The sequence below is a fragment of the Pleurodeles waltl genome, chromosome 1_1 (genome assembly GCF_031143425.1).
Source record: "Pleurodeles waltl isolate 20211129_DDA chromosome 1_1, aPleWal1.hap1.20221129, whole genome shotgun sequence".
Lineage (NCBI taxonomy): Eukaryota > Metazoa > Chordata > Amphibia > Caudata > Salamandridae > Pleurodeles > Pleurodeles waltl.
This window is the reverse complement of record NC_090436.1, coordinates 525,465,202-525,486,081: the sequence shown is the minus strand read 5'-3', so window position 1 is coordinate 525,486,081 and position 20,880 is coordinate 525,465,202. Positions and strand designations below refer to the sequence as shown.

General features: G+C 41.3%; 1 protein-coding gene across 6 annotated transcripts in view; it reads left to right on the top strand.

The window, feature by feature from the left end:
• Positions 1–20,662, top strand: part of MCTP1 (multiple C2 and transmembrane domain containing 1) — a 2,197,525-nt gene extending 2,176,863 nt beyond the window's left edge. For 5 of the 6 annotated variants that reach the window (XM_069225469.1, XM_069225480.1, XM_069225496.1 and 2 more), the window contains 4 exons: positions 554–663; positions 5,010–5,119; positions 10,952–11,049; positions 19,968–20,662. In XM_069225469.1, the coding sequence (XP_069081570.1) occupies positions 554–663; positions 5,010–5,119; positions 10,952–11,049; positions 19,968–20,039 (390 nt within the window). In that variant the 3' untranslated portion in view covers positions 20,040–20,662. The remainder of the gene's footprint in view (positions 1–553; positions 664–5,009; positions 5,120–10,951; positions 11,050–19,967) is intronic. The other variant, XM_069225487.1, reaches the window with a different exon arrangement.
• Positions 20,663–20,880: the final 218 nt, after the last annotated feature.

The window sequence follows — 20,880 nt, the reverse complement described above, 5'->3', positions numbered from 1 at the left end:
CAGTGGCGTAACAGACACATTTGTGTTGCTTCAACCTATATTAACTAGATCGAAAGATGTATGCGGACCATTTGGCAAATTCCTCATGCGTGCGGACACCACAGTTACATTGTCGAAAGTGTGAAGCATCCACGTATCTCCTCCTGGCTAGGTAGCACACTTTAGTGCAAATGGGAAAAGAAGAGACCCAATTGTATGTCACAGTATTATGACCCTCAGAGTTGCAGATGTTTTGCGAGGAATCTAGACTGGCCCTAACGCATGACTGCTATAAGACAACAAGTCATACTTTATCCTTACTAGGGTTAAAAGAATGTTAAAGTTCCTACTTGTCCTTCCGTAAATGTATGTGCTAAGTACCTTTAAACCTGAACATTCTCTACTGAGTATCTGTTTATTGTGTATAGGGTTGCCATACAAATATGAGGTTTCTCTTGTTTTCTTGTGAAACTGCTCTGCCATGTTGTTGCTTAACAAACATATATTTTAAAAAAAGTAAGAGAAATGTAAGACAGTCTACCTGTTTAATGTCATGAGTGTTTTTGTATTTTAGGATAGTGAAAAGAGAGGATTTATGAACAAGCTCTATGCAATCCAAGAGGTTTGTGTCAGTGTCCAGAATGTCCTTGACGAAGTGGCTTCTTTTGCAGAGAGGCTTAAAAAGTAAGTGTGAATCTGCTGCCGGTGGGTGCTTTACTGAAGGGATGTACACTCTAAACTTCTCTCGAGCACCGATAAGAGTAGTGTTAAAACTCAGCACCAGTGCGCCTTTTCCATGGAACCAAGAACTACAAATCAGTGAACTCACACCCAACCTCCCTGGTTTCAGTCCCCCGACCAGACTGATGGGGAATGTTCTCTTGGCCCGCATGCTTTCACCAATGTAATCAATGTTATCCTCCGTGCATTTTAAATGAACCTTAGCAAATGAAAACACTTAGTGACAGCTTAAAATGTTCCTTATTGAATTGAAAATAATTCTGCTATACTACATATTTGGGGCTGTTTGGGAAATACGTTTTCTGGAATTTGCCATAACATTTTAAGCACCTAACCAATCTGCATATAGGATTAAATGAAGGGCTCCGGTTCGAATAAATGTTTCAACATTTCAAACAAATACATCAAATTGGCTCTAAAATTTGCTCAGTTTATAAATGTTTTCCTAACTTTGACCCTTGAAATATTTCATGCACATTGATCAAAAAATAAGATCTTAACAAAACGTATTAGCAAAACCCTATTTGGAAAATAGTCTCAGAAGCATTGCAGCACATCTAGCAGTGCCAGATAGACGATTTAAATAGGGATCAATGGAGTATGTGAATGCCAGATGATCGCGGGTGCGATATGAGATCATGGATTGGGGCATATCAGCAGCTGACCCTATTCCCTTGCACCATCTTCTCCCCTTGTTGTCTAATAAGTAGAACAACTCCCAATCTGTGTTGTCATTCTTTGGCTCGACACTCCATGCTTGTAGTCCACTACAGATTATCTATGCCTGCCTTTCAGATGTGGACTCCTTCCATGTAGGATGTGGCATACCGTTCACATTGGGTGGCCATAGATGCCTCACTGTGCACAGATCCTGGTAAACCATTGGACTTGAGGCACAGGGGGATTCGAAACAGAAGGACCATCATGCACAGCCAGCCTGTGCTCAAAGGCTGCTGAACACGGCTGAAAAATGTGTCTAGCAGGCTTTCGGAGCAGACTGCTCTGGGCATGGTTTTGCAAAAGTCCACGCCTGAGATACCTTCCCTTGCCCAGAGCCTGCTGAACATGGTTACGTGCAGTGCCTCGGTGAAACCTGGCCCAAGAGAATGGGGCATAGGGTGTGCCCAAAGGCCATGACCCGCTCTCAAAGGTGCTGCTGGATTTATTTTGTTATTCTTTGAAATTGTATATAGCTTAAACCTGGCCCGAGGACATTAAAGTGCCTTACACGACATCAAAAATATCACACATTTTTAGGCACGGGCATGTTTAGTGAATTGCCCAATATTATTGGATGTTGAGCTGACGCTAAGATTCAGACTTGGTTTCCCAGTTTCAAGGTCAGTAACTCTGTTTAGTGGAACTGCAGCTTTTTCTCTATACATACATATAATGTCATTTGAATTCAATTGAGTTTTTATGGAATTTCATAACACGTGTTATTTTGTGGTGTGAATAAAAAATACATGTTCCTTTTAATAACGATTTTGTAGGGCTTTATGCTTTTTATGTCATACTTCGACCCTGTTCTACATACATCCCGAGGCTGTTGGCAGACGGTGCTTCCAGTTTCCCGGTCTCTAGAGCCGATTTTACGTGGCATTTGACCCTGGCAGGTACCTTGCTTCCACTTGTTGCTGATGTTAAAAACAACCTGACTTATTGAATAACCTTCAATATCCTAGGGCAAGCATGCACTTCAATTGGGGCAGCCAGCAGAAGAAAATGCTACCTCAAGATTGCTCTTTGGCACCTGTGATGGGAATAGAAACTAAAGGTGGCTCCAAGAGTCGTGTTTACTTTCTGCAGTTTCTGCCCTTCGCCCTTTACCGAGCCTATTTCTAGGAAACACACTGAAAATGTCTCTACGTAAAGAACACGTTGAGGGCTTCTATAGAAGACCACTATGGTTTGAATGCAAACTTCGCACAGATGTGGTACCACCTGAAATTGAGACCTGGCCAACCCTTTGTAGGACAGCCAGCCCAACACCATTTTGGATGGCGTCACAGCCCCAGTACATTCCTGCCATGCAAGAGACATTGACAGCTAGCCCATCAGGACCCCAGGTTTTCCCTGTCCTCCAACTGAGGTGGGGGAACATAAAGGATAATGAATGAGACATCCATATTTGGTTGAAAAGTGCCCCATTAACTTCTCCTCTAAATCGGGCTCCATGTTATTTAATCAATAATATAGCATTATAGACTGCAGATGAGGACTTTAACAGTTGTTAAAGGCGCTGAACCTGAGTTATAGGCCTGAGCCTCTAATGAGCGTGAGAGCCTCTTACAACTTTTGTGGTGCAAGGCAGAAGGGCAATAATGCCATTAGAACATTTCACCCACTGGTTGTAGAGTGTTCTAAATTAGAAAGGGAGAAACAGAAAGACAAACGTTGCAACTTGCCACTTCATTGTCGTCTATAGAGCTCTCTAAATTCCAGTGGTCTAATAAATCTTGAAGACCAAACTAGTTGGTTAATTCAGATAAATTTGAGCTCAAACTATAGGACAGCACCGGAAAATGTCTCCGCACAGTCTGTGTTAGGTGTGATATATTTGAAGGCTCACTTAGTGGAAGGCACAGTGTTTCTTCTGCTAATGGTATAAAAACTGATATTTTGATGTCAATGTGCTCCATTTCCGATTGTAAAGAAAATGACAGAAGTGGACCTGGGTTTAGTGTTTTCTGCCTACCTTATTGAAAACTCGTCCTCTTCAATTATGGTCACTTTGCCTTCACCATATTTTCCCAAGACTGCCCAGATGACCACACATATGAATCTATCAATTGTGGTTCTCCCATAGTCAGATTCTGTGTTGTGGTTAAGACTATTCTGTCTTCTTGGGAAGGTGGCATGAGTTATGACCAACGTGCCCAACAGGGAACGAAGTTACTATAGTCTGTGCCATGCTAAATTGTAAGCTGCACTCTCATTGCCCTACGCATTGGCTGCTTGCCTGGGGACCTGCTGCAGGATCTTTTGAATATACCAATGTTGCTACATGCTTACTTTTTAGTCATTATCATCATTCCATGCCTTAACAGTAGTGTAACCTTCCCCATTGGTCCTGCTATGCTCAATATAGCATTTACAATAATTCAGGGTCCATACTCAGAACTTGACTTAGCCACCTGAGAAAGGGAGAGTCTACTGTAACTAAGTGCCTCTTTGTGAGTTTAATGTGTACATAGCTAGTGTTTAGTGAGTAGATGCTGACTCCAAAGACTATGTCACAATCCCCACCCTCTCACAATAAGCAGCAACCATTGGTTACCAGGTGGCCTGTAAATTGCATCTTATTGGTCAGTCATTTCCATCCTGTGGTATGGATTCTCTATCCAGAGAAGGCATAGTAACTTGCAATAACAGGGAGCAACGCTGTTCTTCGGGACTCGAAAATATAATGATGTAGTCTTCCTACATATGTACATAGGTCTGATCTCAAAGAGGTAGTCAGTTTCAATATACCAAAGGAAAACGTTCAGCATGAGGTTATTGACCACTTCCTGGAATTTCTTCACATCATGGTATTTTCCAGTTGTCGTAAATACCTCGCCGTTTTCTCACCCACTCGTAATTAGGACCATAAATTATTGGTATGGTACATGTAGAGAATATGAAGGATGTGTGCTGATTTCGCCCACAGATAACATTAACACATTTGTTTCCTATTGCTCCACCTTTGACTTTATCATGCCCTCCAGATGATGGCAGTGAGTAAGCAAAGTGAATACCTGCATCTTTAAGAAATAAAACAATTTGGCAGAAAAGCTGCCTCCATCGGCACTGTACTTACAAATGAACCATATTAGCTCTGCAGATTGTTTTCCTTCCTTGACGCACAGAATACATGATTTAATGAAGCATCGTTAGTGTTTGTGCTATTTACTACTTTGCAAATGCCGTGTCATCAAGCTAACAGGAAATTGGTTACCAACAATGTATGCTAACTTGAACATGGCTTTGTGTCTCTCCCCCTTCACATTGGGAAAAACAGTGGAAATATTCGGATAGTTGCATACATGAATCAATGAATCCAATAGACAATTCGGATCAACTGAACTTTTCTTCAGACCAATGTAAATGGGCTTCTGGGGTTCCCTCCAAAGGCTGGTTCATTTTCCACATGCACACTTTCCCAGCATGCTTTGCACTTTGAAGTGACGAAGGCTGTTTCTGGCGCACGTGTACATTTGCTGCTGACCACCTTCGCTGTTCACATCTTTCTTTAGAAGTGGGAGGTGATTTGCTCGCTCACTGGTGTTGTCTGTTTTTTTCTTCAGCACATTCAATTGGACGGTGCCCTTCCTGAGCTGGCTGGCCATCGTCGCCCTGTGTGTCTTCACCGCAGTGCTGTATTTCATCCCGCTGAGATACATTGTCCTTGTCTTGGGTAGGTACAGCCTTCCGTTGAACTGTCTGTGCTGCTTCGAGCGACCTGCCTGGGCAGGAGAGTTATGCTGTCAGCGAGGGGCCAGTATTTATGGCCGCCAAGGTACTTCGTGATTGAAGGAGACAGGTTAGTTAAAAATCGCAACTGTACAAAGATTTAGGCCCGCTGGCAGGGTGCATTTTTCTTTCACCGCGCCCCAGTTTTCACCGTACCATAAACATGTAGCTGTAAGGATTCCTCATACATCACAGGGCAGCGTGCACTTGATATTATACTGATTTATGTGCGGCACTTATACATAAAACAGAGGCATTTCTATCCGTGCAGTCCATTGAAGACAATCAGCTTCTGCCCGCAGTACTTCATCTTACAAGGATATTCAGGAACCTTAGGAAAGGTCACCTCTAGCCGGACAGGAAAATATGTGCCCCGTTTCTGAACCATTTGTAAACAAGGAGCAGCTTTGGTTTATAGGTAGGGCAGGCTCGTTTGATTGCCACAGTCTCTGTGGGGGCGGCCCTATGCAGAGCAGTCGGTTTTATCCTGGATTAGCGTTTAATAGGAGCTCAAAATGACGCCCGCAGCGCCTGTGTGCAAGAAACCCTGCTCCAGGGTTGACGTGAAAAGGGCTCGTGGATAGGGACAGCTTAAGGATTTTGGGGTCCTGGGCCAAACCTACTTTCAGGGGCCTATGTTGTGGGACAGCTTTGAATGTATGACGCACATTCAGCTCTTTCTTTCGTGACCTCTTTGGCAAGGTCACTGTGCACTAACTTTCACACGGTTCCAAATTCTAAATGTGTTTACATCTCGTATTCAGGGATAGTGACTTGTGTTTTAGATATTGTAACACAGAAGCAGCCGAATATCATTACTGCAAATAATCTAAATGACACTCCCCCAGCTCTCATATGTGAGGTCCTAATGTCATCTTAAAGAAACCTTTTCGGACACGTAAACGCATTTCTCTGCAAAATGTCTGTAATAGACTCACAAATCGTCCACATTAAAAATAAATGAAAGGAAAACGGTATTTAAAACAATCTGTTTAAGAATTATTCAATGTCATGGCTGCAAGACTCTTTGCAGAAGAGAGGTGGCTCTATTAGGGGCCCCCTGAAAGGCTTGAGCCCAGGGCCAGAGCCCCCTTTGCCAATGCCTTAACATCAGCCATGGAGGGATGGTTTCTCAGGTTCAACATCTGTTGCCAGCTATAGTACTTGTTGTGAAGCAACTCGGATCTTGCAGACCTTTTAACCCTTAGTCCGGGGCTACCAAACAAAATGTTAAGGCACTGATGTCTTTTTTGAGTGGTTTTGCTTTGGAGACACATGAAGATTAGGGAATGTAGGAGAAACAAACTTAAGTACATGAAGAGAAATTCACCACCGAGCAAAATAAAAACATGGAGTGAGTTATCTCAAAGGGCAATAATTGATGCAAGATGTGCTGCAATTTCAGAGCTTAGACACTAGTGCACTTGTTTTATGTCTCTGCCCCTTCTTCCAGGCTCGACTTTCTCCATGCATCTGCCCGTAATCAACTCCATTCTCATTAGAGAGATGGGGGCCTCAGGCAGTTCGATGCAGCATTAAATGCTGCCAGGACAGAGAAAGACATGTCTCTGGGCTTTAGAAGGCCCCTACGGACACAACACACGTCCATGCAGCCCCCAAAGCTCAGAGACCCACCCAACACTTCAGGGAACCCTCAACCTTTCAAGGGAGCTTCATAAAGTTCACTGCCAATAGATATTTGTAAGCTATGGGACACTCAGTGGCCTCTCATCACATTCTGCAGAGGGCCCCATCATTTTGCGTTACTCTGCTGATGCTCCCTATTCCACAGAGAAATTACAGCAGACAATGGGGTAAATGGTCGTCCTCGCTTGTCTGTCATTACCTGGTTTAGTTTAGCTGTTTTATGTAGTCATGGCACCAGGGTGTGAGAACACTAAATAAGAGCAGGAACTTAACAGGAATTAATGTGTGAGTAAAATCCATCAACGTGTGAGGTAATAAAGGCAAGAGAATAACAGAAAACAAACGAATTGTCCTCAAAAAGACCAGAACCTGATATATTAGTTAGTATGTAAAAGCTGTGTGAGGAGCTGAGAGAGAAAGAAACAACATGAGCATAATACCAAGCAATGCGTAGAACAGGAGTGAGGAAATCGCAGGTTCTGGCCACGACTGAGCACTAGTGCTTTCTCTTTTATTATTGCTGGGGATTCCAGTAGAAGCGTTTCAGCACTGCTTAGAGACAATTGTCGTTCAGTTTGTCTTTATTATTTTGAATTGGAAAAGAGAAATGAATGGATGCAAAAGCCTATGAGTTATACTGCCTTTTGTGAAGATTGACTTAGCGTCAATGGAAAGCCATTGATGCATTTGTAGAATGGGATGATGTCAAAATCTTCTGTTCCCAGTGACTTAACAATCCATAGAATGCCAAGCGCCTTCAATGATGCGAGGTGTTCAATAGGTGGGTCAGTTAAAAGGGACTGTCACATTCAAAACTTCACAGAACAAGGTTTTGTCCTATGGTCTTGAGGTCCTGTTGTGACCTAAACTGTAATTCATCCAGTAATCTCAGTTGATGACAGGCACTCTGTGCTATACATCTTATTTACATTGGAGTCTTTTGTCAAAAGTAATGACTAGAGATTTTGAGTTATTATTGGTGACTGGATATAACCAATGATGTTGCATGAGTCAGTAAAAGAGTTCTTAGGAATACTGGATTATGTAGTAGAAAAAAAGAGAAACTCAATTATTAATGAACTTGGTTTAATATGATAAATTGCTATAATCAGTAAGCCAGAAAATCCACGTTATTCACGAAAAACTTGACATAATTGCTAATTATTACACCTGATAAATGCCCAATGCCTTGGTATCAGATTTTATTGGATGCAATATTTACTGCGTCCAATAGAGGCCAAAGAGACCTAAGTGTGGAAAGGCTGACCATATCCAAAGCAGCAGATAAACTAGGAGAACAAGTAGACATGTGCTTCTATTATCCCGAAAGCTTGATGCATCAGCAGGAACTTGAGCAGTAATGGTCTTGGTACCACAATCCGGTATGAAGCCCACCTAAAATGAATCCAAATGTTAATTGTCATAGATATGCTGTGGATCTTTCAATGTGAAACTTTCAATGTCCTTTGCGAGGAAAGAAGCCCTGAGATATGCAGAAACATATTAAGAACTCAGACATCAGTTGGAGTTTCTTCAGCAGGGAAGCAGCCTGGTCAGTTTTAAGGTAATCTGGGAAGACAAAATGTGCAATAGATAAATTCAGTAGAAGAGGCCAATAGGGCAGAAGTGGATAACTCAGATGTTTAGCATCGTCGAGCAAATTTATATTTGGTGGAACTGGGCATTAGAAGATTTCACGGGTTTCATTTTAGTTGCAGTTTTCAACAACTCAGAATTCAAATTTCTCTGAGCTGAAGATGTGTATCCAGGGATTTCCTTTAAACACTGAGTTATTTCAGAAAATTAGGAAGATGAAGGATATTCAGCTCAATTGATTTAAAATTCTCAACCAAAAATGTGCAAGTTGTTCACGTTTGGCACTAGGAGCTTATACTGGGGAAAAGGACTGGGCATTATTGTCTAATTTTATATCTTTTAAGAGCTGTTTTAGTCGATATTAAATGTTCATAACCAGAATGCATGCTTATCTATTACATTCTGAGAATAACAAACGGTGATCAGTGAATTATTCCGAGCCACATTCCAGACCATCATTATTTTGCACACTGTGCCACTGCACATGGGAACCAACTGTATGGAAATTAGAACTGATACTTCTCCATTAGAAAAATTGCACCTCAAACTGCCAGATCATTTGCCAGGTAATGGGAATAAGAGAAACCCAGATCAGTTTTGGCCTTCAGACCCAAAGTAGTTACCAGTCATTCAAGCATTCCACCAATCACATATTTGTTTTATTCATGGAAATGATTACATTGTGTCCACTAATTTTCAAATCCAAATTTTCGACGGCTGAATTGATTGGAACCCCTGTACAGAGTACATTATACTGGTACTCACTGTCTGCTATTGGGTGTAAATGTGGAAGTGAAAACACAGACATCTTAAATGAAAAAAACATTTAAAAAAGTTACGTTAATCAGTGCTAAACACACCATTGTGCATTATGAAACCTCTATTAATTAATGCACTGAGAGGTCAGTGTGTAACCAGAAAGCCCCAGAATAAAATCTTGGTTGGTGCAATGGAGAATTGTGACTTGTGTATTGTTAGTTTTACGAGGGCCAGCCTGTGAGAGAAAGTACTGAGACCGTGTAAGTCATTTTGTTAAACTTGCATTACAAGCAGTATAAGACAGACTGCTACCAAATGTGCAAAAAGGTTTCAGATAGAATGGTGCCTCCAAAATATAGGTTTTAATAATACCCAGACTCTACATAATGATTTATTTTTATATAACTGCCCTGAAAAGCGCACCCTTCACAGCTCAGCTGGTAATTCCTGTTGCACTACCGCTGCAAAAGAATACAGGCCAGATGTAGCAATTTCCGATTTTGCGAATCGGAAATTGCGAGTCCGTGCGACTCGCAATTTCTGATTCGCAAAATCGGATGCAGTACGGTGTCTCAGACACCGACTGCGAGTCGCTATGGGGTCGCAAAGACCCACCTCATTAATATTAATGAGGTGGGTCACATTTTGCGACCCCATAGCGAGTCCCTGCACTCACAGGGATGGTGGCCTGCTGAAGTCAGCAGACCTTCATGTCTGTGACTGCTTTTTAAATAAAGCAGTTTTTTTTTTTTTTATGCAGCCCGTTTTCCTTAAAGGAAAACGAGTTGCAAAATAAAAAAAATAACGAAACCTTTTGGTTTCGGTTTTTCAGAGTAGGCAGTGGTCCATTGGACCACTGCCTGCTCTGAAAAACCCTTATTGGCAACATTCACAAAGGGGAAGGGGTCCCATGGGGACCCCTTCCCTTTTGCGAATGGATTACCACCATTGTGACACTGGTGGTAACTGCGAATTGCTTTGCGACCGCATTCGCGGTCACAAAGCAATTTAGCATAGCGATGCGAGTCGCTAATAGGAAGGGAGCACCCCTTCCTATTTGCGAGTCGCATTCACAATTTGCGAGTCGGTACCGACTCGCAAATTGTGAATGTGCATCGCACAAGGCATTTTGCATGGCGCAAACTGCGATTTTCGCAGTTTGCACCATGCAAAATGCTTTCTACATCTGGCCCTAAATCTTTGTCATCACAAAGGTTCATGTGATTCGATCAATTAAACCATTACTGGCTTCCAAGCCCCCTTTACATTTGCAGATTAAACAGTAATTTGCATTTGCATTTGTTTCACACGAGGAGGCACCCTGGCAAGAAGGCCTGTTTATTGTTAAGCTGTCTGCCACTCCCTTGGTCTCACCGCACAGGAGAATCCTGAATAACACTTCAGCTGAAGACTTTGTACCATTGGAGTTTACCATCCCTAGATGGTTGTCTTTCCATAAAAAGCAGGGGAACGGTTTTTCATAAATTATGAAAGTTGGTACGCGTCGTGCCCCTCCGATGCCGCACACTTCGACCACTGAACTATACCCCTTCGTTATGTGCCCTCGCCTGCTGCTCAGGCCCATGACTACAGAGAGGATAATTAACACCGGTTATTGCCTGCATGTACGGGTAATAATGCTTAATGAAATACTTTGTACCTGTCAATAACATTTTATCAGACATTGGATATTCTGTTTCGAGAAGATACTAAAAGATTTTAAGTGTTTAATGACTCGACCTCGAAACTTCTAACATGGCCTTTACCCCTGCAGGCATCAACAAGTTTACAAAACAGATTCGAAGCCCATATACAATAGACAACAATGAAATTCTCGACTTCCTATCCAGAGTTCCGTCGGACGTGCAAGTGGTGAGTAGAATTCGCCTGTGTCTGAAACTGTTCCACTACATCTGAACTCCCATAGAGTGAGTGTCTGGTTGTGAAAATGGCTTACTGATTGGGCACTTTTGGGTTCCCTCATTTAAAATCTGATCGTCTGCCGTAGAAGTGTTCAGCTCCATTGACAACAGAACTTAATGGCGTTAACTATGGAACTCTGCCATGGAAATTCAGAGGCTTGGACAATTAGCGGCCTAATGTGCATGGGATGGATGAGTCAGTAATTTGGGGTTGCACATTTGTACAGTGTGACTCCAGTGCCCATTAGTCATTATCATTGGCCGTAACCCCATGTTTCATTAATCATCAAAGAAGCACTGGCCCAAAAGTCCCAGTTATCCAAGCTTTAGCATAACCGTCTGGCCAATGAAGGGCATTTGAGCCGTGGAAGGAGAGTAACAGCATTTTGCCTACTTAGGACCTTCAAGCTCTAGACCACTGTCAGCAGCATTCTACTCTAGTGAAGACTTACAAATATCCAAAACGAAAGTAAATTACTACTAATCTCAATGCAGGCCACATCTGAACCTTATCCCTTCTCAGTGACGTCATGGCTGTGCATCACAAGTGTCTGAAGCAAACAAAGTAGTAATAAGGACAATATGCCTAGAGGGGCAGAGAGGATCCAACTTGTGAAATATTATCATTCCTTTGTCTTGGTATTTTGCTGTGCTTTTGTACTGGGATGTGCCACGCATGATCTGAAAAAGATTATTCATTTCATAAAGTGTAAATTAAACACAAATGCACCCAAGCAAAAACTACAACAAAATATAATTACAAACAGTAAACATGCAATTAGAGAGGCCGCTGAGAGAAATGAGAACATTCCATTAGTCAAGGGAACTACATACTTCCCCTTAAGCTATAAATTTTATGCCTGCAACACAACACATCAAAAATAAAGAGGCCCATTCACAAAAGTATTTTGGAGTATCCAAAGTTATATTCCTGTATTACTCTTTTACACACGCTCACAGACTTTTGTGGTTCTGCCCTAAAACATTACACACTGGAATATTAGGGAATGTCATATATTGATTAGTGCAAATAGAATGATGTGTGCTGTCTTTGTACTTTTAACAACACAGAATTTGACGTTTTGGAGGTGTAAGACATGTAAGAGTGCATAGAAGAGCACTCTATCTCCCGTACTAATGATTTTGCAAATTGGCCCAATAGAAAAATGCTCAAATTAACTATTGTCAGGCTTCTCAGATACAAATAGCCCTAATCACTTGGAAAATATAAATATATGGGCCAAGAGTTATATCTCTGCCTGAACATATTTTTATGTTTTTTTTCTTCTATTCATAAACATTCCCAGTTAGTAGTACAGTTGGAAAGTTGCAGCAGGCGTAGGTTTCCAGGCATGCAACTGGGAATGTCATGTGATATGTTCAATAGGATCCTATTCCACCTGCATGGAATTTAAAGTACCATAGAATGCCACACAGAGGAAATCGAGCCTCCTGTGCAAGTGTACATTTTTAGTGTCGAGCCCACAAGTGCTCCGTCCCTGTTGTAATCTCTCTTTGGGCTTGTAACCACGCCCATGTCACACCTGTCACTTTCATTGGTTCATGGGCTTGCCTTTTTAAATCCGCTTGCTTTCATTAGTGAAAGGCATGCATACATCATGCCTTTTCCGGTGCTTAGCCCTCTTCGAGCACACCGGCCAAATACTGAAAACTTAGGAGGCTCAATGGTCTAAGCCTGATTTCAGCACTACTTTATCTTTATCTTTTCAACGATTTTTCTGGGTTTTACATAGCGTGTCGCTCTCTTTTTTTTTAGTTTTCAATTTCAGTGCAATCAAACTGTGTTTTACATAGCGCGATCACACTCGTTTTTTTTCCTTCTATTTGTGTGGCAAGAAAAGTCCGGTTAGGAATTTACAACACTAATAGCTCTAACTCGAGCAAATGCGAGACCCGTTGCATTGCAAATGCTTGTTTTCTTTGTGAGGAAAACATTTTCCACTATGAGAAAGGTCTTCCCGTACACCCCCAGCAAATCTGGTGGTGATCCATTCCCACCCATTTATCCAGCCATTGGTTGGACTAAATCCCTGACCATTTCTGTGATCCAAAGAGGTCGGATTGAAAATTGAGAATGACTACAGAAATGATATTGTTGTAGGCATTCTCAAATTTCCAAAGCATATCATGACTTGTAATACCCACTTCCCATCCCTGAAGTGGCTTTACTAGTTCAGATTTCTCCAAAGTAGATTAAATGCATTTACATCTGGAAAAAAACCTTTGTGAATTCCTATTAAGTGTAAATTAGGTATTTTCAACTGTAAACTTAACAGATGAAAATACCTTTGTGATAAGGCCTCCAAAAGTTTTCAGGAGGGACCTGAAACGTTTATGTTTAGTGTACATCTTATGTGGGAGGGAATAACTCGCCATGTGAAGACATACCCTCCACAAGTAATTAAACTTGTAATTCAATGTACCTCTAAAATTCAGTTTATCCTAATATAAACATGTATGTATGTGATTTTTTCCTAAAGTAATCAAATGTACAACTTGGAATCACTTTATCATTTTTTAAATAGGATATATGTGATATAGATGAGCTGCTGCATTTTCACCTGGTACCAAAATGGCAGTGAATTAAGTGTTGCATTAATCCTAAATGTTATTGCAGGCAACAGCTTTTTAAATTCAATAATATCATAGAGAGATCTAATTTTTCAAGAAGAGGATTGAACAAATTAAATTCATTACATCAGTTAAGAACACTGTTAGCAATATGCACTTGAATTATCTCAGATGTTAATGTCGCAGGTGGATCTTAAATTCAGGCATAAAAACATTATAGGCATGGGTCATGTAAACCTACACAAAACTGCTGTGTAGCTTCATGATCTGGTAAGCTGAGCGTGAGTTTCAAGCCTGTTCATTATTTGTAAATGTGACTTCATTGCTTTTACACATCTCTGCTTCAAGCCATGATTAAACGCAATCACAACTGTGCCACAACATGACTTAGGTGCACTCCGAAACTCACCTATGACACGCAATTAACTGTAGACAAGCCACACTACCACGTACAAGTGATTTGCTGCCTTGTCATGGATATGAAGTTCTATACAACTACTACCACACAGTGGCAGCATATTGCGGTGGTCGAAGGTTTCAGAGACGCTAACAGACCATAAAAACAGACCCAGAACCTGTGAGGAGACCACAGCGTACTAGGTGTGTCGAAGCTAGGACTAAAATATAATAGGAAGGAGTTCACATGAATCTGGGAAAAGTGTGTTGTTGATGTAGACTTTGGCACAAGCCACAGATCTGAAAATGCTTTAAATCTAGATCCTATAATCAAGTCTAAAACTTTGAGAATGCTTTTGTCAAACTACTATCAACCCAAGCCTTCTCTGTGAAGGCATATACTATACACACTCTAATGCATTTATTTTCTATGGTGTTAATTTAAGGATTAATAACTCACCAAAGAGGTAATTAAGGGGGAAGGACTGCTACAACATATTTGATTTTGTACAGGGGATAAAGTGTTCTTACTATACATTGTAGACCTAGTATATTATAAGTCACAGAGTAAGTTTGTGGCCATGAAGATACATAAGGTCAATAGACATGTCCATTTATAAGTTCAGTGACTTCCAATGTGATGTACAATTTCATTTTAACAAATGGACAATGGGTCTTCTCCTTCCATGCACACAGGATATAGAAAACCATCCATGTATCCATCAGTACCACACCAACCCTGCTCCAGTTCAGGATAGATCTGAAGTCACACCTCTTTGAAGAATAGTACATGGTGACACAGTAACAGAAACCAGCCACTTCTCAATCACTTCTCAATTGCCTTTGACCAATGTCTTTAGATAGATCCAAGCTATACAAATGCAACATGCACACGTATATACATACATACATAAACATATTGAGATCTAAACAGCGGGAGTATCTTATTCCATATAATGCACTGTCACTCTGTAATCTCACCCTCCCCCAGCATGGTTCCTGTACTTGGCATTATACTTGCTCTGACACAAGATGCCGTCTGCATTGAGATTTGCAACTTGAAAGCATAATAATACTGAGGTGTAAAACGATGTGCAACCTGTGATATGTTGCAATCAAATATTGAAAGAAAATGATTAAAATACTTTTGATTGTGTATGTAAATATTTGTGTGTCACATATATGCAGACTCAGGTCAATCATACAGTGAAACAGAAAAAAAATAATTTTAAATCTCAAACCAAGAGCAGTGCAGTATTCAGTTGTAATATTTTTTTATTGTGTGGGGTGCAGTGTTCCCTGTTTTGAATTTCCCTCGAAAACAACGAGCAGTTGCCAAGTATTTTCTTTGGAGGTATTGACTATGAACTTCCGGAAACATTTCATGTAAAATGACCTGACATGGAAGCAATGCCTTTCCCTTAATAATGGGATTCACAACGAAGTGATGCTCTTATAGGCATGCTCAGATTTCTTATTTCTGAAGCTATTTACAGGCATTGCATAGTTTAAAAAAGAAAAGAAATAAGTGCAGAATGCAAAACAGTTTTCACTGCCGAATGCTTGGTTTCCTTACCGAATCGCAAAATTGGTTAACAACTCGCTATTAGAAAGGGGGTATGCCCAGGCCCCCCCTTCCTAATAGTGATACACAGGGGGATGTATGATTGTTTTGCAACCGGGAATGTGGTCGTAAAACAACTGCAGTTACCACCAATTTCAAATTGGTGGCAACCCATTCACAAATGGGAAGGGGTGTCTCGGGCCCCCTTCCCTCTTGTGAATGAGGGCGCCAACATTTTTTCAGGGAAAGCCGTGGTCCCAAAAGCCAGGGCCTACTCTGAAAAAATGAAAAAAAACTTTTTTTTTTTGTAATGCATCCCCTTTAAGGAAAACATCCTGCATTTAAAAAAATGTTTTATTTAAAAAGCAGTCACGGACATGGTGGTCTGTTGACAGCAGCCGGCCACCATCTCTGTGAGTGTGGTCATTTCCAAATGGGTTGCAAATCGCGACCTGCCTCGTGAATAATAATGAGGCAGGTCCCTTGCGACCCATCTGCGAATCACAAACAGTGTCAGAAACTCTGTTGTGCATCAGGTTTTGCAACTCGGAATTGCTAAATCTCACAAAACCTGATGTTGATACATGTGGCCCTAAATGAGCTATCCTCCCACTTAACAAGGTCCACAGTGGTTCGCTCCTTAGTGTGACTGCAGCATAACTGTCTAAAGAGGGTCTGGAAATGAATAGAAGTGTTCCCTGGCATATCCAATTTAAAAGAGGAAGTGCTATGACTGCCCTTGTTTTGCTATTGTTTTCTGGCCACCCCAGATAAAAATCCCCACTATGTTAACTCAGAGGGTGGCCATTATCTTCCCAGCCAAGGTTTTTAACTCCCACAGCCAAGGATATGTAGTCCAGCTTTGGAGGTAAACCGTGTGTCAGAACTGGTTTTAAGCCAGTTCTGGCTCAGCGAGGCTAAGGTTCATTTGATAAAGTTCCATTTCCAATTATGTTATCAAACATTTGATTTCACCATTAAATCAGATTTGGAAAATACGTAAAAATAACCCTTAAGGAGTTTCCTAGGATTTTTCACATGCTTAGGTATGAAATTAAATATTTTAAGTGCACCAAAGCATGCCCTATGGAAAATATAGCTGGGACTATACAGTGAAATGACTTTTATTCCATCAGTCACTGTGAGGGCATCTTTTTTATGGCGTGTGCTACTATATATATATATATATATATACATATATATATATATATATATATATATATATGTATATATATATATATATATATATGTACAAGTGTGTGGACTCACAAGGTACATTTTAGGGGTGACTATATACAAACATAGCTTTTCATACATGGCAAAGGCACTATTTAAAAAAAAAATGTTATAATGCACTCAAATTACACATACTATGCCAAATGAATCCAAATACCAAAGAAATAGAAAGGTAAAGTGTGTAGTCTTGGAACGAGCCCTGTCTGCTAATGTGGTCATTCCAAAAATGCTGTTCACCAGAAGTGAACACGAACCCAAACACACAACTATAAGCCCGAGAGCTTTAATAGTAAACAGTCCTTATTTGCTTTTTAACAATTTTCAAAATGTTATTTAAAAAAATCTGAAAAAGTAGTGATGAATCTCATTCTGTTGTAAACTGTTTATTCGTCATGTCGATGTCAAAGTTTTTGATACCACACAAATGTTGCTTCACACTTGTAGATAAATGTTGCTCATATATCAATGCGAAAAACTGATGATTAACATTTTTTTACGATGTAACCCAGTGCATTTCAGGTGAAAAACACCCTTAGTTAGGGGTAACTGCAAGTGAAGAAAAAAGAATTGAGAAGAACATCATGAAAGTCAGATACAAGAAAATAAAGCAAGAAGTAGCGGGGATTCAGAAAGAGAATTGCTCAAGAGAACGAGATCAAAATTAATCATGCTCCATAAGAAGGATCCACATCATTAGTAATCCAGAAACCCTAAGAAAGATATTCTCCTGTGACTAGTATACCAATTTATTTATGCTAGCGAATTAGACACCACTGAATTGAGGAACGGGTCAAATGATGACCCGAGACTCAAGTTAATAGCACCTTTTGCACCCTTAGTGCGTGCCACAGGATACATGTCCACATGTGAGCCGTGCTAGCTGTGCGGTATGTGAATGAAGATAGATGAAGTAACTGATATGCAACTGTGTCCCCAGTAATCACTAAGGACTACCCTACCCAACATGCACAGAATGAGAATCATCACTACTTTTTCAGAAACATTTTTATAAGATTTTTAAAATTGTTAATTGTTATTGAAGCCCTCAGGCTATTAGCAGTGTGTTTTGGTTCTAGTTTACTTCTGGTGAACCAGCATTTTAAGAAGGCACTATTTTTTGCCATGTGTAGCATGTGCTTTTAAAAGGTAACTCAGCGGAGCACAATGGTGCTCCTGGCATACATATACTTTCAACATATATGTAGGTGGTGTAGGTAAACACGGCAGCCCCACATATGTCATTTAATCTTCCATGCCATAGTTGCATTTGAGGTACCCTCTGACATGGACTTATAAGGAAGTTAAATAGGCCAGTCAGAGAGCTGCAGTCGCACAGCGCATCTTTCGGGAGGAAGCACAGGTGTTTTACTACTGTTTAGCAGTGCTAAAGCTCACAGAGTTATAAATCCATCTAAAACGAACGTGACTCCTTACAGTGTCACACCCGGTGGTCTGCATTCAGGTCTGGAAGAAATGAGCCCTCCAGCATGACAAGCAGCCCACTTATCCCCCTACAGCATCAAGGCCCTAAATTGGGAGTGGCCCTGAGACACCTAACTCTGCTTTAGCAAACAATGTGGAAGAACTGAAACATTGTAGAGACTAAACACATGTTGTGAACCAACATACCCCTGAAGTGCCAGTTACTCTTCTGTTAGTACTAAAATCATTACTCTCTCATGGGTCACAGACAATCATGCCAAACAACTCCAATATATTCCTTTGTCTACGCAACTCATGGTCATAACAGAGTGAGAGACGTTCCCTATTTAATATTTTAGAAGCTCCTTCGCACATTTGCAGACATAGGGCCTGATTCTAACTTTGGAGGACGGTGTTAAATCGTCCCAAAAGTGGCGGATATACCACCTACCGTATTACGAGTCCATTATATCCTATGGAACTCGTAATACGGTAGGTGGTATATCCGCCACTTTTGGGACGGTTTAACACCGTCCTCCAAAGTTAGAATCAGGCCCATAATGTCCATAGCTGCGGCCTGCATGTTATAGGCATCCAGGAGAGACTGGAGACAGAGTTCTGTCCGGGAAGAGCATGGAGTACCTCAAATAACAGTAGTACAATATTTCAGAAGGGCTGAACAGAAGTTAAACCTAATTGTGATGATGCCAAGATCTACAACCGAGTCTGTGCCCTAGAATGAGAAGGAAAGCAATGATGTAATCAAGAAAATACAGAATGGTCTGGAAGGAGACAACTAAAATTCAAGGCTGCAACTTGCAGTATTTCACTTGAGGGTGAGAAACCTTTGGTGGTCATGCAAATATGAAGTTACAGGGTAAAGGACAGAATTCTATTCTACGATCTTGCAGTGAGTAGGGTAATGGATCGACTGAATGAGCATGGAGCAATCACCTGGCATCATTGTCTATTTATATGCTGATAACTCATGGAGGACAATGAATGTAACATCCTCAAAGGTCCCATGATTTTCTCATCATTAGGACACCAGTAGCTTGTCCCCCAGGATTGCATGAGGTGGCACTTCTTTCACGGGTCACACCCACAAAACTAAATTAGTACAACTGTTCTGCTCCCAACACTGGAAGAAACAGGGTCAATAAAAAGTTAACAAACTTTTTGAAAGCAGGCATGTCTGTGCGAGATCCTCTCTAATGTGTATAGTGAAAAGGGAGCTTTTTCCATTTTGTGACACTGGCTGTATGGTTGTTTGTAGAAGATGTGTCTGAATTGGGCCCTCATATTTTCAGAATCAAAAAACTGTGTTGGCAAAATGTAAACATTCCCTAGTACATGAAGAAGTATTCAGCCGGCTCTTTGTTAAAGGCTGTTTGTTTTCAGATGCATTATCTTGTGGTTTAAAGAAAAGCCTCTCCTAGCTGCTTCCTGGCAGAATTTACCCGCTGCAGTCCTCTTTTTTCATTCCTACCCCTGATCTATCCTTTGTTTGGTCGCCCCAGCTGCAGATCCCACACAGCTCGGAGGGTTCGCTTTTCTCTTTCCCAGGACAAGATCTCTCAATCCATCTCTATTCTCTGCACTGCCAGCCCTGGCCACCTGATCAATCTCTCCCTCTCTGAACTTCTGTGTTTAAACAGGTGCAATACCACGAACTGAAACAGGATCCCAGCCAGAGCCCGAGCAAGAAGAAGAAAAACAACCCGGGCTAGCCAGCTCCGAGGAGGGCAGCATCTGCTTTGGGTCGGAGATAAAGCGCCGAGGGACGCGCGGCCGAGCAGCGTTTCCGTTCTTCATGTCGTATCCGCTTCTTCCCTTCTCCACCACCACGGAGAACATTTGTAAATATTGTACAAAGGCTCGCGTCGCTGAAAAGACGCCTACCGTTGTACAGAACACATTTGATAAGTTTTTGGGAACGTTTTGAGCTCTGCTTTGCGAAAACATTAGAAGACGTGGCTGATTCTGTAACGTAATGAGAGATGTACCCTAGACACCGGTAGAGGTTTTAAGCTCTGCTAATCAATAGACTAAGGCATGCATGACCGAGGACATCTGCAAACAATATATAGCGCGTTGCAATCCCAACCGAACCATGTATACTTTCTAATGCAAAAAACGTGTTTTTTATTAAAGTAGTTCATAATTGAATTGTGCCCTTTTATCCCCAGTTCACATGGATTACTGGTTATTCTAAAGTGTACTTTGACGAGTTATGAACAAATCAGCGCATGCCAACTCTGAGGGAAAGGGGGGTCTGCAGGCCACCACTGCGACTGAGCAGATTCTAGAGGAATAAAGTATCGGGTGCAAAAACGCCTCCGTAGACCTCTCATTACGCGTCCAGTCGCCTCTTTTGTTCTGCGTTGTCTGGGCCGTGTTACAACACCTCGGGAAGTGGGATGGCGGGGTCCCGGCTGGCAGCGCGGTTTAAAGTGTCTGCTGTCACTGGGATTAGCGCGGACTGATTAAACAAATTAGTTCCACGCTTCACTTGAAAATGGAATTCTAACCAAATCAAGGCTGTATTGGTTAAACATTTGTGTCGGGTTA